Raw genomic sequence first — 16324 nt, forward strand, 5'->3', positions numbered from 1 at the left:
GCACGACTGAGGGAATTTGACGCCAGAGATATTGAAACATTTTGCAGTTGCATTACTGATAAAGCCTAAGAAAATGAAAGACGCACTTTCTTCCCATTGTTGTTTCTCTCTCCTCCTTATCCCACCCGTCTACATTTCTCGACAACTCGTCTCATGTCATCTTACCCTGCTTGTACACTTGTGTGTCAGAGAGGGAAAAACTGCAGTGTGATTAAGAAGCACATGGCATTACTGAGGCTGAAATAACAAGCCTGCAATAACACCGTGCAAGTACCAGCCGGGGATCTCGATCCACCAAAGGGGAAACGGCCGAGGAAACGCATCAAAACAATCGCGACTGCTTTTAATTACAGCAGGCGGTTCGCAGGCGTCAACACTTAGCAGTGAAATTCACGGAGACTTCTGCAATGCTTTATTATAGGTCTGCCACTCCTCCGGTTGCCAGTGGAAAGGAGTGCTAGCATGCAGGAAAAAAAAAAAAGTTTGACGTTTGCCATTTGGAAAGATGCTGACAAGAATTCAGCAACACGTTTCTTCTGGCATCTTAGATACTGTCCGAAAGCTCCTCTGGAGTCTGCCAAGCATTTCGGGGATTGTGTTTTTCGATCTTCGAGGAAGCAGGATGTTGACGTATTTGTTACAGACACGAATGAGCCGCTTGATCGGACCCGTTTATTTTTCATTTTCATACTTGTCAGCACTGCTGATTCAGTCTGAACTCTCCTGATGTCAAGGAAGATGGGTTTCTTTTGTGGTTTTGATTATTTGTTTTGGATTTTAAATGGAAAGATTCAAACGTATATGAAGATAAATGAAATATGAGTGTGGATTCATTACCAGTCATTGATGCTTGGAATTATTTATGAATTACAGTCTGAGGAGTCAAAACTGCTCCTGTTTGCAGTCCTGAACACCAGCTGGGTGTGTTCACCATAATTAGAAAATTTGACATTTGTGCAGTTGTCATTTGTACTACATTATTTTAATTAAAACATTATTTCTGTGTTATAAACTTATTAAACCATTTCATTAAACAAATCATAACCAACGTTGTTTTAGTTTACATATTGGTAGGTTACATAAATGTAACAGTTACATGACTTTAACAGTTCTTTACATGGCTGTTGGTAAGTATCATTGTTAACTAATTCAGACTGTTGTTCTTCACACAAAGATGACTATTTGTGTGGGGAAAGTAAAAGTAGTTTTGATGAGTGATTGACCATGTTTGGGCAAGAACTGGTTTAACCTCCCTCTCAGTCATCGTGCCGTCTGCCAACAGGCTCATCTGAGCGGTGAGGTATTGCGTCTCCTTACCCACAGCCAGCAAAATACGAATCCTGGATCTGTGCTTTACATGTTTGTTTGTTTGTTTGTTTGTTTGTTTCTCTTGGTGATATTCAGTTGCTGAAATGGGAGCTGTTATATTTGGAAGCACAAAACATTGTGAGGTGCTCCAAACTGTGTGGTCAGCATGTTTATTAAACCACACATTCAACACGTAGCAAAGGACAGTTTATATCTGTATTTGGAAGATTAAACTCGTCTAGCTCTGAATAGAAAACGTAGGTGGAGGGAATGTTTCTCAACTGCGAGATGTGAAAGAACACAATCCTTTTCAAACATGATACATTTATGATTTTTGGAAAAGTGCCCTTCTTTGTGAAGTTTCCTGTTGATTTCCCTATATCTGCTCAGGGATGTCCCCAGAAGTGTAGTGATAAGCAGAGTTCCCACTATAGTGTACGATCGACTCTGACCTGCAGAAACTGAGACGCTTCCCGGCCGATGACGGATTTGCTCAAATAGCAGTTAAGTCATCGGAAGTCCCAATAGACTAAACGAATGGGGGCAGCTGCGCACGGGGCCAAATCACAAGTATAACACAAACAATTTAGAAATTACCGTAAGATTGATCTGTGCTAATAGACGGCCGCAGCTGTCGCAGCGACGCTCTGGCGGTGCACCTCGTATCAGCAGCTAAGGAAAGTGCACTATGTCATACACCGAGTGACATACTCTATACACCGTCAAACCCCCAGTGGCCTACACTAATCCCTGGTGTTTTTGAAGTGGTTTTGATTATGAATCACAGCCCAGCTCTGGTTTCACCTGTGGTTTTCATCCAGTTCTTCTTGCTGGCAAGGAGGTCTGGAGTTTTCCGTTGAGTAATTTTTTTTGTGTGTGTGTGTGTTTAATACTTCTGCTTCATGCCAATACATGCATTAATGATGGCAACTGCTGTTCTGCACTAGACTCACCAAGAATTGCGATGACTCCAGACTTTTTGGACTCCAGACCACCACATTGAGTAATGCCCGACTGTGGCTATTCTTAAATCTGTGTTAAACAATTGCTTACAAAAGTAACGTCCCACTGAAGTTGCAATGCAAAGCATGATATCCATGTTTCCCTGACCCTGACTTCGTATTGTGTTGAGACTTTTTACAAGGGCTTCTCCTTGCTGCAGTGGGTTTGAAGCATTTCTAAGTGAATTAAAGAATAAGACAAATGTGTCGGGAGTTTGCGGAGGGCCAGGCTGTTTTTGGTGCAAGACTGATCGTGGCCTTAGAGCACTAACCATGAATCACCACTTTTTCACTGGGTGTGAAAAATGAATCCTTTGACATGTGAAAGCCAGGCTCTGAATTACCAGCCTTCCCTTTGTGCTGCAGGAGGTTAGGCCTCTCTACAATAAAAGCACATCATGGAAATGGATTTGATTATAGGGTATAAACAGTGTATATTCATCTGATCCTTCGATGCACAAATTAAACTAATGGTAATTGTCTATAAAAATATGATAGTGTATCTGTGCACACAGGGGGAGTAATCATACATTCCTCTCCGTGCAAGATGCTGTTAAAGCCCTTGATTTGTGAAGCGATTAATGATTGCATGTCAATAAAGATAAGTGGTTTGTTTTAGAAGGCTTTGTAGTCCTTTTAAATTTTTGACTTCTTCAAATGGACCCTTCCCACTCATTCTTTTGGTAACAACACGGGAGAAAATAACATCTGAGGATCTCTGGAATTTTATACTGGATTACGGTTTTCATTTACCTTAACATGTTCAGTACAATTCAAATATTTACAAGAACATGCTTTTAAGAATGATTTTGAGATTGCTTTGTGTGGTTTTAATTGGGTTCAGCAGGTGATGCGCACACCTACCTGCAGACCGCTGAGAAGAGGGGGTTGAAGTCAGGTTATTGCCCTGTTCAGTGCAGTGCTGTGGCATGCTTAGATGGGTTTTAGATCAATATAGATCCCATAGAATTGAGTTCTCTACTGTTATCACTCCATGGCTCTTGAGATGTGCATGGAAATACCCTGGCCTTCCACCCCAAGCTAGCTGGGTGCTATCCAACAGCTACAGTCCATAGTTCGGCTGCTTTACACATCTTTAGTATAATATGCTCATTCTTTTGGATATCAAAGACAAGGCAGACCTCGAAAAGTAGCTCTGAAGGGAATTACAAGTGGGAACCATTTGTAAGATTAGTGTAATAGTGTTTCTTTAAGTCTGCAATCTAGCTGCTCGGTTTATAATCGGTCTGCTGGTCCGTTCCACGCTGCGCACCATTGGAAGCTGTTTGACGTCGGGGACAGTCAGTCTGTTGCACACTTGGCCTCCAAGGTTAATGACACCTAATCACTGCGGCTTAGCGGCCAGTGTGCGTGAGGTTAAAAGGCTGCAATTGTTAATAAGTGTTCTGATGCAGATATAAAACAGATATTCGCTGGTAATGAATTGCAGATTTTGGAATTTGTAAAAGCCTGAAGAGCCATTGCCTACTGCATGTTCTCGGCCTCCTGCAAACGTAATGAGCGGCAGATTTCCCGAACGTGATTTCAGCGACGTAGATTATAGCTGGAGGTGAACGAAGAGGTTTCAGAGGTTTTGTGTTCAGTTGAAACTGTAAAGTTCCAGATTACTACACGGAATGTATATGTCAAACACCAAGCCTACAATTTTACACAAGATTACTTTTACAGTGGGGCAGATGCATCCTTGCGTCCAGAAATTAGGTTTTTCACTATATAGGAGACCAGTCTGATAGTTGTCCCGTTTTACACCGCTTGCAAATGAACCGAAAATCCAGGGCACATTGATCCGGGGAAATGGTTGTACAAGTCACGTGACTCAGAGGGTGTTGTGTTCACTGTTACTCGCCTATTAAAGTGCTTTTGTGATTATAGGCACATGCTAATGGATCAACAAAAGCGATCAGTTAATGGACTAGGTGCCCTATACACCATACCCTGTTGTGCTGACCATTAAGCCCTATGACCCTTGTCTTGTATTTTAGTTTTTTATTGTTCTCTACTTTCAAATCTCTCTGATATCCCTGTGGTTGCATGAAGGCATGTCCAGTTCCTGACACATTCTCCAGGTACAGTCATGTCATTCACTGAAGGAACGACCGGTGTTCTCGAAGCCAGAAAAACATCTTGGAAATTGACATCCTCCTCAAAATTGGCCATCTCTGCTAAACCCGGAGGTGAATTAGGAATCAGACGCTGGCTGCCGTCCAGGAAAGGGGCGGTGTGTTTAGCCTGTTTTTGCTGTAAACCACTTTCCGTACTCCCTGCAACAGACTGATCCATAGATCTTATTCTCTTTCATGACATGCCATGCTGATATCACATTTTAGAAATGTTTTTTTTAATTTATAATGCCAAACTAAATTGTGAAGCCATTTCCACTCTACTTATTGAATATTTTCCTATCAACAGCTTTTGGTCGGCCTCTGAAATTAACAAATATTCAGAACTTTCTCCCAGAGAAGAAGTGAATCCTTTTCTAAACCGGCTTCTGCTCTGTAATCCAGGATTCAGTCCGTTGGAGAAGACTGTGTATTTTCCCTCAGATATTACACGTAGAGGGTGTGCAGTAGCAGAAACTCTCACATCCCCTCCTGGGAACCTGGGGAGACACCACCTGCTCTTCAGACTCCTTCTGAGGGCCTTAGTTGACCTTTGTGTTACAGAGATTTGAGTGCAGGAATTGTCTTGTTCTCCAGCAATGCTCTGGATCTTTGTGTGTCTGTTTGTGCATTTATTGGCTTGTTAACCAGAATCTGCCTTTTCCCAACATGAGGCAGCAGCAGTGCGGATACGTAGACTGGAAACCTTAGCTTAATTAGTGGCATTCCCATGTGAGTGGAAGAAAACCAACCGAGAATTACAGAGCCTTGAAATAAACATAAGAAATGCTAATAACTGTCAAAACATTTTTGTTTTTCGTTTTAGTTTTTTTTTGTCCTTCCTGCCAAGCGTGAAGCTCATCGTGAATTGCAATACATCTGCTTTGTTTCTTTCTTCCTAAATAAACAAACGCACAAGAGACAACAGAATTATACGAACAGGAACGCGATGCCACAACAAATAACACAACAGCTGTAAAGCATAATGGTAATAATAATAACAATAACTAGAGAAGAGTACAAACTAGTTGTCATGGAGCCAATGGCTGTAAGAAAGGGTTTTTTAATGATTTATAAACGTCATAGTGTACCAAGTTGCCACTACTTGTATTCCCCTTTAGTCTCTTACTCCAAATATTTCAACTGGGCAAAACCTCCACAAATATGAGCAATGTACAAACTCAATGTGAGGAGAGCATTCAGACTGACAGAGTTTTAGTAACCAAAAGAAAACCTCCATACTTGTTGGCTTTGTAACAATTACATTTTCTATTTCTTTCGATTATGGCTGTTTCACAAGACCCTGCGTCTAATGTGCAGGCCTGCTTCTTGTGTCCATGGAAACTCCACCATGTCTGCCTGGGTACCGCGGTCCATCGGCGCTGCTCGTCCTTGACTTGGCTTTTGCTCGGTTTGATTCAGGTGGGATCAGAGATTTACAGCAGTCATGTCCAAGGCCTCCTGTTGTGTCGTTTGCATGTCAGATGGATGGATGTGAACTTTCAATTTAAATAAACGCAATTAAAAATGTAAGATAGCTGGGCTGTTCCAATTGAAGTGGGGGGAAAGACTTGAATCCAGATTACACCTCAGAGATGCTGTGCTTTGAGGAGAACTCTCTTGGCTGGCTGAAGTTCAATTAATTGGACATTACCATGTGACACACATTTTCATTAACGGTCCCACTCTCCACCCGTCCCCCACTTCCTGCCCTCGTTTCAACAGTAGGAACACTGACGTAACATTCCCTGAATTCCTCCCAGTTTTTCAGGGAATTCTGCAGATGGTACAATTTAATCTGACCTGCTGTAGAGGAAATCTGCACTAAGGTACCTCAGCACGCAGGGAGCACAGATGCAGTGACAGACAGGGTCAGCTCTCGTCATCAATAATGTGTTTGTTTTGGACTCGCCACAGAGTAATATGAAGCCTTCTGATATCCGTGTTTAAGAGAGGGCTGGTGAAAAGAAAGCCGAGCAGGTTGGTTTCTGTTTGATACAGTTTAGGAAAGCTGACAGGCTCCCTTTTCAATAAACCCTGCAAGCAACAAGATGAATGAGGAGAAGCTAATTTAGAATCTGGATCTGGAATAGTGCATTAGTTGTTTAATGTGATGGAGCATTATAGCCAGCAAAGTAATTGGTGACATCAATGTTGCTCTTTGTTACTAAAACCATTTTCTGTACATTTGCAATTCTAAATATCTCCTGAGAGATGCTGTATGAATTGCTACTCAAATGCAAATTTAACCCAGGTTGTTAAATTTAGTGACCCCTGTTTAGAACTAGCCCCAATTGCACCTGATTTGCTTTCATGCTCTCCTGGGGAGTTTATAGCTTTCTTGACTCAATAGACCAACTGACGTTAGGGATAAGGTTTGTCAGACAGATTGGGGTTTCATTTTGAACTTGTGCGTTTGTTGACAGAGAAGCTGGAGAGAGGCAATTCTAGGTAACTCTGATATTGTTGATTTTATTCTCATCTGATAATAATTTAAGGTTTGCAATAGTGACAATCTGTACTAAAACACCTAGAGTTACTTAAAACCTTGATTAAAACTTAAGAAATTTACTTATTTTACAAGGAAATTAAAATGCTTTGTATGGTGACATACTTTTGATTGTACAGTATGTCCTTATTTGAAATCCTTTCCTGTCCCTCAATATTGTAAGCCACATTCCTGATTTGAATAAAGTTGCCAGATTTGTCCCCGAGTTAATTTATAGTCAGGTTTTATAGGTGGAATTGGGGCCGGCGGTGCAGCCTTCGTATGAAGTGCTGCAAGAGAGGTTGGTGAGCATCCAACACTGAAAATATGCAGACTAGACCTGCCAAAAGTTAATCTGCTCTCAGAGTGTCATTAGAAAAAATCTGGAGCTTGACTTTATACTTGAGTGCCTGCAATGCTGGTGGCTTATGTCTGTTTCTTATTTCCCTAATTGTGATTCACAATCCCAGAGTGCCCTTGCAAATTAACATGGGAAAACAGGCCAACTGCTGAATGTAGGTAGCTCTTACTTTCAGGTTCTTCTAGGTATATCCCAGGAGAGGACAGGGGAGTCTTTCATGTTGTTTTCTGCTTTAAGCACAGTGGGGGTTTGATGGAAACGTCAAACCAAATATCGGAAAACTGTCCGGCCAGCCACTTAAACACAGCGACGTTGTATCAGATTGACATCCTCACAATATAACTGCAAACGAAAGAATTACGTTTTAAAAAAAGGACATTGACAGAGCGTCTTTATTAGTCCTGTAAATTATTCCAGATGTATTATATTGGGATTAATCTCTGAGTCAGGCATCGGATTAAGCATACGTGAAAGACTTTCCAAAGATTTCGGTGGATGGCTTTTGCGGCCTGGCAAATTCAGTGATTTCACTGTCTTTCCCAGAGCACACACTCCACGCCTCCCTATCGGACTTTCCGTACAGTGGAGGATCTGTGCCGTTTGTTATTATACATCCTGAGCCCTGTTGGGTCTCAATGGCTCAGCCGTACCCGAGCCCATGTAGAGTACTAGGTTTTGGCGGGTTTGGCGTATGAAATTCAATGCGGGTCCATGTTCTCTTTCTTCCAGTGAAAGGGTGACAGTTCCACATTGTGTTGATGCTGGTGTCCCACAAAGGTCTCATTGTTTGCTTTCGGCCGGGGGGGGAGGAGGCCTTTGAGGAAAAGATTTATTTTCTCCCTGTTTCACTGAGCCAGGCGAGAATCGGAGCTGACAGGTTTGGGTCCCCTGTCAACACGTGTTAGCCAAGTCCCGTGCGCACCGCTCTCTCCGGCGAGGCCTGCTATCACCAGGGCCGCAGCCCCCCACCCTCTTGACAAATTAACCTCTCTGTTGTTGCCTTTTACAGCCGCTTGATGGCCCCTTTGGTGCCTGTTACAGGACCTTGTGTCGTTTAAGGCACGAGGAAGTTAACCTGCTATTCATACTTTCTCAGCTCTCGTCTTAAAAGGATTTCGTTTTTCTCCATTTTAAGAGCTTGTTTTTTTCCGTTGTTACCTTTTCAACCAAATGTGATATGATACGCGGAGGCTATTGTTGACGGGTTTAAATATTGTCTGCTTGAAATGCAAATTTAATAGTTTATTACTATTAATTTTTAATAGTAACGTTCTTTAAAGCATTTGAGGCGGCCATGGGCTCGTTTCGGGAGAAAACGGCACAGCTCTGAAGAATAGTCGCCCACGTCTGTCATGTGCCTTCAAGTCTTTTCACACTCCAAGGTGTTACAAGTCAAATTGCTTTCAATCACATTCAGCTTTCGTTCGTGTAGGCGAAGTGTCCTCTGAGCTTCTAACATTCCTCCAGGCTGCTAGAAATGACCGTCTTCCAACCGGGTTGGGATTGAGACATGGTTTATATTTCCTATACAGCCGTGAGGGAGACTCCTCGGTCAGCTGCCTCTACAACACCCCCCCGGCATCAGTTGCCAGCTGACATCTTGGGAGTGATTGCATTCGACTCATGCGTTTAAAAACTTGTCAGGATTTGCATGAAAAATGACAGGCGTGTTCCTTAAGCACTTGGAGCATTTTTTTGTTACAGCATGGTTTAGTCTTTCAACAAATGCTGTCCTCCCATCTTCTGCCCTTTCAGTCAATTTTTACAACTCTTTTCCTTTTTTCCGGCATTTAGATTTGTGCAGAACTTATTGCTTCAGATTTAAAGACCGATCTGCTTGCATACAGGTCACATACTATGCTGTAGTGCATTCTGGGATCTGGGAAGCGGCCTCAGGGACCATATAAAAGACCGCACAGCTCAGCCGCTTCCGAGACCCCAGAACTCGGCCGGTGGCTCTGCTATTCCTTGCCCCTGATTGACAGCTGCTCACAGAAAGCTAATCAGCCGCCCGTTCTGCCTGTCCGTCACGCCGCTGAGTGACGGTGCAACCTGGGGCTCCTCCCGGCCCCCAGAGATCAGTGCAGAGGCGCCGCGTTCACCCAGTGAGTTACGACCCCCTGCCCGGTTGTCAGTTGAAAGGCAGGGAATAAAACCCACACACTCATTTATTCAGAAAGGCAACTGTGTACCACAAGATGGGAAGACAAAGTTGTACAGTCCCTCCCAAAACCCCTTTTCTTCGCTTTTCAATAAATCAAGACTCCATTTACAGAGCACAAGACACAGGAGGGGGGGGGGTTTAGGAAGCATTTTATAGAATTTGCTGAAGCTCCAAACCCCCCCCCCCCCCCACCCCACACACACTTTATAAAATGTCCCCTGCAAGTTCTGAAGCTTTTTATAATTATGACAGCCGTTTTCTAGGAACAGCTCCTTTTAAGTAGCTTGAACAAGTTCCAGCTGCATCATGTTCGCTTTCATAATTTTTGAACTAAGTTTGAGTGGCTAAATGTTTTTTTTTCTTTGTGGGCTTCATCCTCCTTTCCTTCAAATTGGGAACTTTATCTGAGGCTCCTCAGCAGCAATGTCTGAATAACATTTGTCAGAGTCAAAGGGATCATGTGTGTGTAATTATAAGGTGCACGGTTGCTCGTATTATTCCCGTCTAGATCTGTTTCGAATAAGTGACTCTGTAAAAGTTCAGTAAATATGTTACACATTTAGAGAGAGCAGCACAGCAGAGACAGTGGCTTAACTCTGTGTGTGTTTTTCCTTTTTTCCTTTTTTTATTTCTTCTTGGCTACAGACACCACATTCCTTGTCTTGCTAATGCAATGCAGGGATGATCGCATACTGTTAGCGAATTAGGCTTTGCCCAAGAACCTAAATCCCCGTTCCCTCTATGGTTTTTGATAGAGGCATCTGCAACAGGATGAGTTATTTCAATTTCGTTTATGACTAATTTGTCTGCTAAGTCATAACATTAGCTCATGTGCGTCAGTAACCTCCCCCCTTCCTTCAGAAAGTATAGGATGAAGGATTAGATTTAGATTTCAGCACAGGTTTTGGACAATTTGAATCGGGTCAGAAATGCATTGTGAATATCCCATAATGTCGAGAGGAAAAAAAAAAAAAATGAACTTGAGTTGTTGTTCTAGTTTCGGTGTTGAAGTGGCCACACAGATGGTCTTGGTCAGCATCTGCGGGTGACATGTGTTGCCCTCTGTCAAGTGCAAGTGGTCTGGATGCTGTCAGCGCAGGCAGAATATCCAGCAAAAGCTGACACGTTGACGTCAGCTCCATTAAAACACGACCGCAAGTCACAGCACAGATGACTCTGTCAGAACCGTCTGTTAGCAATGCACGTCTCATCTTGTGCCCGGGATGGGAAACTTCTTGTACATAGTCTCACTTGTGCAAAACACGAACTGTATTATTGTTATTATATTTCTGAGCAGACGCCCTTATCCAGGGTGACTTACCATTGTTACCATTTTGACATACAATTGCACATTTATACAGCTGGACTTTGACAGGAGCAATCTAGTGTAATCTAGCAGTGTCCCCCACCTGGGATTGAACCCACGACTTTCCACTCAGGACTCCACACTGCTGCCAAGTAGTACAAAACAAGTACAAAACTCAATTGCCCATCAATGAATTAATGTTTTCCACCACAGATATGAACATGACATGGAACCCCCCACGTAATCTCCTAAATATCTGTTTAATAATGGGTTGCAGCTCAGAATTGCTTTGTTTGCTTTTACAGTGTGCAATCAATGGACTGTGTGCTCCACTAGGTGACGTGGTGTCATCAGGGGATTTTAAAAAAGCACGAATGCAGCTCCACAGTAGCTTGGTCCCAACCGCAGAGTCTGACGCAAACAAAAATAGATATAATTTCTTAATACTTTTTTTAATTTTTTCTCAAGCCCGTCTTCATCTTGGTCGCCTGGGTAAAGATTGCTGTTCACAGGCCAAATGTCTTTTAATTTTCTGCTGCTTCAGCCCTTGCGCTCTTGTTATTTTTCGACATTACTTTGTGTGGGCAAACCAAGCAAGGGTTCAAAGGCACTGGCTTATGGCTCTGTGTGGTGGTCACCAACTCCCTCTAATTCATCTGCTTTCCACCACGTCTGTGGTTTCCCGGAGCTGTGAGAACTCAATTTGTAAGCTTGTCTTTGGACTCTCCACCAAAAGCGAAATTCACGTGTTTCGGTACGGTCAATACTGGTGGTCTCCGCACAGCACGTCCGATCACAAAATTGCCTCCCTAGCATGCCTGTTCTGTTAGTTAAGAGAAAGCTTGGCACTTTGTGTCCTCTTCTCATTGGAAAATTGTTAGTTTGAAGGCCTATGCTGGCCTATGTCTCCGTTCTGTCATTGTGTTGCTCACCGTGTTTCCTATGGAACCAAGATGGCTTCACTGTTGTTTCAACCTGGCCTGACAACTCAGAATAAATTACAGACATTGTTATCTTTTCCACCAAAAGTGCATCAAACTTTTTTTTTTTTACCAGGAAGCTAGGAGAAAAATATTTTTTCTTTAAAGTTGTGGGTGTTACATTTGGAAACGTCTGCTAATATTTTACAGCTTAACCTTGTACAACCTTAATGTGCCTTTTGTGATGGAAATATGTATTTTGGCAACTTTTATCTCTTTGTTAAAGAAAACATCAGTCAATACCAATGGATGCTCCAGACGAACGCCGGTGTTGCTGCTAAGCTTCGTGTGCTTATCTCAAATATTGTCAGACACACATTTCATTGTACTGCAGTACTATTTTTAGTTGGTATGAAATATTCAGACTTCTGCCTCATTCGGAGCTCCAGCGATGTCAGGATGTTATCGGGACTGTTCTTCTTGTTCTGCCATAGTTGTTTACAATGATGCATTAACGCTGGAGAGCGAGGCAATCACTTTCCAATTGTTTTAACGATCAGAATAGTGCTGGGGGACCTAGAATAAGACGTGTGGGTGACCTGAACGCAAGTTCACGGCAACAGCCTTTCACAAACCCGTGATTAAAGCGGATGAATGCAGATTAGCCGAGTGCATTGTGTGTAGGGAGAAGCCTTGAGGCATAGTGAGGCCAATATGGGTGTTCTGGAAGTAAGAGAAGACAGGTATTCGAGTTATACATGCACTGAATAGTACACCAAGTGAGAATGCATCCATTGTTCTTACAGGCACTGGTAAAACTCTGTCAGTAGACAATATTTCATGTGTAAATCCGCAGTTTTCCAGGCAGTTCTTCTGATGACAGAGTGCGTATGACTTCCAAGAAACCAAAATAAGAGGACAGTGGTGGCACGTCTCACTGAGGGGATCACGGCGCAGAATAGACGAGTGTAATACTTTCCTGCGGACAGATGTAAAGAAATGGAAACGTTTTGAGGTTGCGCTGGATTATAGCTCTCGGAAAAGACTCTGAAAGTGTGATAGGAGGCTAAGCAGTTGCAATCTGTAGAGATAATGTGGACAATTTGGACTGAAAGTAAAAAAATAATAATAATAATAAGTTTCTATATTCATGATACAACTGACGCATAGAGTTTTACAATTAATTTCAACCATGCAGGCCATTGCAGTTGCTCCACAGTTCCATGGACAATTACAATCTAAACTTCCCCCGGGAAAAACAAACCTGTATTACTTAATTTTACTTTAATATTTTAATGGTTGTCCCTATATTTCTTCAAAGAATTGATCGAAGTTGAGGTTTCAAACACGGGAGCTATACCAAGTATTTTCAGCACACTCCTCTGCTCCCCAACATGTTTTTGCCTGACTGGCGAAAGGCTGCAGTGAAGGATTGTGGGCCCGTGGTTATTACTGGAGGTCCTCGGTGCGATTACGAAGACAGAGCAGCATGTGTGATGTCTTCTCGTGCCTCGGGCTGCGCGCTGTTTGTGCACCTGGAACGAGAGCAGGAACAGATGCCTGTACAGTGCACAGCTGCAGGAAGAAGTAGGTCAACAAGAGCCTCCTACTCCCCTGTATATCAGAACGTGACATATCTCCGTACACCATCTCTCATCAGTGTTGGGGGAACAGATCTGTGTTTGCCTTTGGGCTGGTGATTGATGGGAGTTGGGGGGGTGCAAAATTAATAATTAATTCTGTTATGCATCAATAACTCTTATAGGGACAGATTGTGCAATGTTGAATAGACTGTCCATACACTTGATATCTTTGAACTTGTATTCTGTGTCCAAACCTACTCTTGGTATTTTAAAATCATGCATAAAATATTTAAAATATACCTTGGTGGGGGAAAACAAGCAAACATCATGAGTAATTTATCGTTAATCTAAAGTAAGCAATCAGAAGGAAAATATGACTTTTGGGTCATTTAAGAATGGAAAAATAAACATATGGGATTGTTCATTGTTACCCAGCTTTTGTAGTTCTTATCAAAACAAAAAAAAGTCTTCCAGGCTATTTCTGTAATGTCACGCTTGGGTAATCTTGTGTAATCCCTCAATCTGAACTGCTACCATAACATTCATAACCTGTGCATTGTACTAGTCTGTGGGCCTCTGAGTTGATGTCTGTCTCGCATACACCGTTAGATCCAGGCAGAATATCAGAACCTCATGGAAAGATGCAGCCTGAAAACTGGAAAAGGAGGGAATTACTGAAATTCATGGGCCCACTGGCAGACTTGTGGCTCTGTTTTTTGTAATTCTCAGAAAAGAAAAAGGGGGAGAGAGATTCCTGACTTTTTAAACTCGTCAGCGAGCCGGGAGAAGTCAAACTGCAAATTAAAGGGGAATTAGAGGAGCATTATTATTGAAGGAATAGGGGAGTGTGTGACTTAGCTTTCATTTCATGCCATTTAGTAAGTTTCTAATTATGTACCACAGACATAATTGTGTGTGTGTGTGTGTGTGGCATGTTTGTGAAATTTGTTTGCTCTTCTCTGTATTAGTTTTAATTCCCAAAGTCCCAAGGAAGTGTAAAAAGAGTGTCTGAAAAGAGTTAGTCAGTCCTGAAGTGCGTAAGCTAGTGCCTGTGTGTGTAGAATTAAAATAGGTTTCCAAATCAGTCCCGGTCCTGCGCTGCCGTACAGTTGCCAGGGATTGCCCAAGCGAACACACCCAATTTCATCCCCTCACATTTTAAGTTTGTTCTATATTTACTCTGTCGCTTTAATGAAGTATGCAAAAGCACTTTCAGTTTTCGTCAGGGGGTGATAGAGAGGGTCCTTTTTATGCCAAATGAAACATCATAAAGCAACAATGCCAGTGTTTATTTGTGAATGGTAAATGGGCCATTTTGTGCTTTGGTGCACACCCTCACAAAGTACGGTACAGTGGCAGAGAGCCATTGTAAAGCAGTGTGGGGACAACAATGGACGTTCAGAGAAATTTTTGAAGGGCTTCCTTATGTTTAAAGCCAAGGCAACACTTCTCTCTTCACAGATATGGCTTTATAATGTCTGCATACAATAACCGTAGTGAGTTTCTAGATTATTGCTCTTGCTGTTTGGCTGTGTTCACAAAGCATTTTACCACACAGCAGGGTTTACACAACAGCTGTAACCAGACTATCCATACAGTAATTATATGTTAATTTTAGCTTTAGCAAACGGACTCAGTATTTTTTTCTTTGTAACGGTTTAAGTTCAGTGTTAATGCTGGGGGTCACACTGAATCAATTATCAATCGGCAATTAATCAATTATCAACCTTTTGAGGCCAGCATGTGCCTCAATCCTGCGCTGCACTGGGTCTCTAGGTCTGATGTTTTTGGTGGTTTTTACATGCGATGACTGACCTGGATGTTTTCTGTTGCTTCCCCAGCCCAGTACGCTGCCCCAGGGCACCATCAACATGAACCAGTGCTCAGATGTGATTGATGGGGAGGCGCGGACGGGCCAGAAGAACTCCCTGTGCATCCTGACGCCCGAACGAGAGCACTTCATCCGAGCGGAAAACAAGGAGACCATCAACGGGTAAGAGGGACGCTCCCTGATCTCACACCACTTCTCAGATCATTTCCTGTACTGTGTATTTAACATAGTATTCCCAGGTGGTTTCACTGTTCGTTCTGTATCACTAGGTCTCTTGTAACACACGGGTAATTTTCGATTCCTTTCTCTGTGAAACATCCCACGGTGTAATAGTGCAGTGCCACTTAATATAAAACCACACATCCACACACTTTCTGGGCTCTGTTTTCGCCCTTTTTCATTCGGATCCATAACCGCCATCATTCTGGAAAAAGTGTCAGTGGTACCGATGTCATGGTTCGGTTGACATGCCGGTGAGGAAAACCATCTGGCCCCCGCAGCGAAATCGCCACTGCTGTTCTTCGACAGTCACTTCATCTTATCGGCGTACCAGGAACTGCTGCCGTGGAATCCTAAATTTAATGGTAGACGGGCAGAAGGGGAACCCATAACTGGTTTCGTCTGGCCCCCAGCAGTGACATCATTGCACGTCTCTGTAGCAGGGTGGCCACCTTTTCATAGTTCATAGTTCCTGCCACCGTGATCTAATGGCACTGCCCTTCAGGTACAGCCAAGTCAGAAGGCTCTCTTATGCTTTTAGCACATTGAAGTGGTCCTGAGAGAATGGCAAGGCCTGTTCACATGCACCACAGCCTGCCTCACTGCTGCCTGACATCTCGAGCGCCGTGCATGCCGAAAGACTGCGTGTCATATGAATGTGTATCTACGGCCTTCAACAATAACTATACAAGAATTCTAAAAGGCATGTCATGAATGCACATAAAATCGTGGCGCTTCAGATAGGATATTGTTTTTAATTAATGTCATCGCTCCATGTTTCTGCTTTTGTCTGTTTTTAGTTTTTTTGTGTGTGTGGTTTTTTTATTTTTCATGTGAACGGAAATCACTCGGATCTGTCATGGCTTGCTTTTGAAAGCTGTAAAACTCCAGAGAGTTGCAGCTGCTTGGCTTTGATTCTCACTCTTTACCCCCTAGAGAACGGCACGATACCTTGTCTGAAATCTCCTCTGGTGTCCGATGGGTTCTTTTAGTTTCTGTATTTGCTTGTTGGTTTCTTTGGTT

The 16324-nt window shown here is 42.8% G+C and overlaps 1 protein-coding gene across 6 annotated transcripts in view; it reads left to right on the forward strand.

Moving 5' to 3' along the window:
- The window catches only part of LOC136712307 (myosin phosphatase Rho-interacting protein), a 118049-nt gene that overhangs the window by 50957 nt on the left and 50768 nt on the right, over positions 1 to 16324 (forward strand). For all 6 annotated transcript variants that reach the window (XM_066688799.1, XM_066688800.1, XM_066688798.1 and 3 more), the window contains exon 4: positions 15093 to 15244. In XM_066688799.1, the coding sequence (XP_066544896.1) occupies positions 15093 to 15244 (152 nt within the window). The remainder of the gene's footprint in view (positions 1 to 15092; positions 15245 to 16324) is intronic.

Source organism: Amia ocellicauda, chromosome 17 (genome assembly GCF_036373705.1).
Source record: "Amia ocellicauda isolate fAmiCal2 chromosome 17, fAmiCal2.hap1, whole genome shotgun sequence".
Classification (NCBI taxonomy): Eukaryota; Metazoa; Chordata; class Actinopteri; order Amiiformes; family Amiidae; genus Amia; species Amia ocellicauda.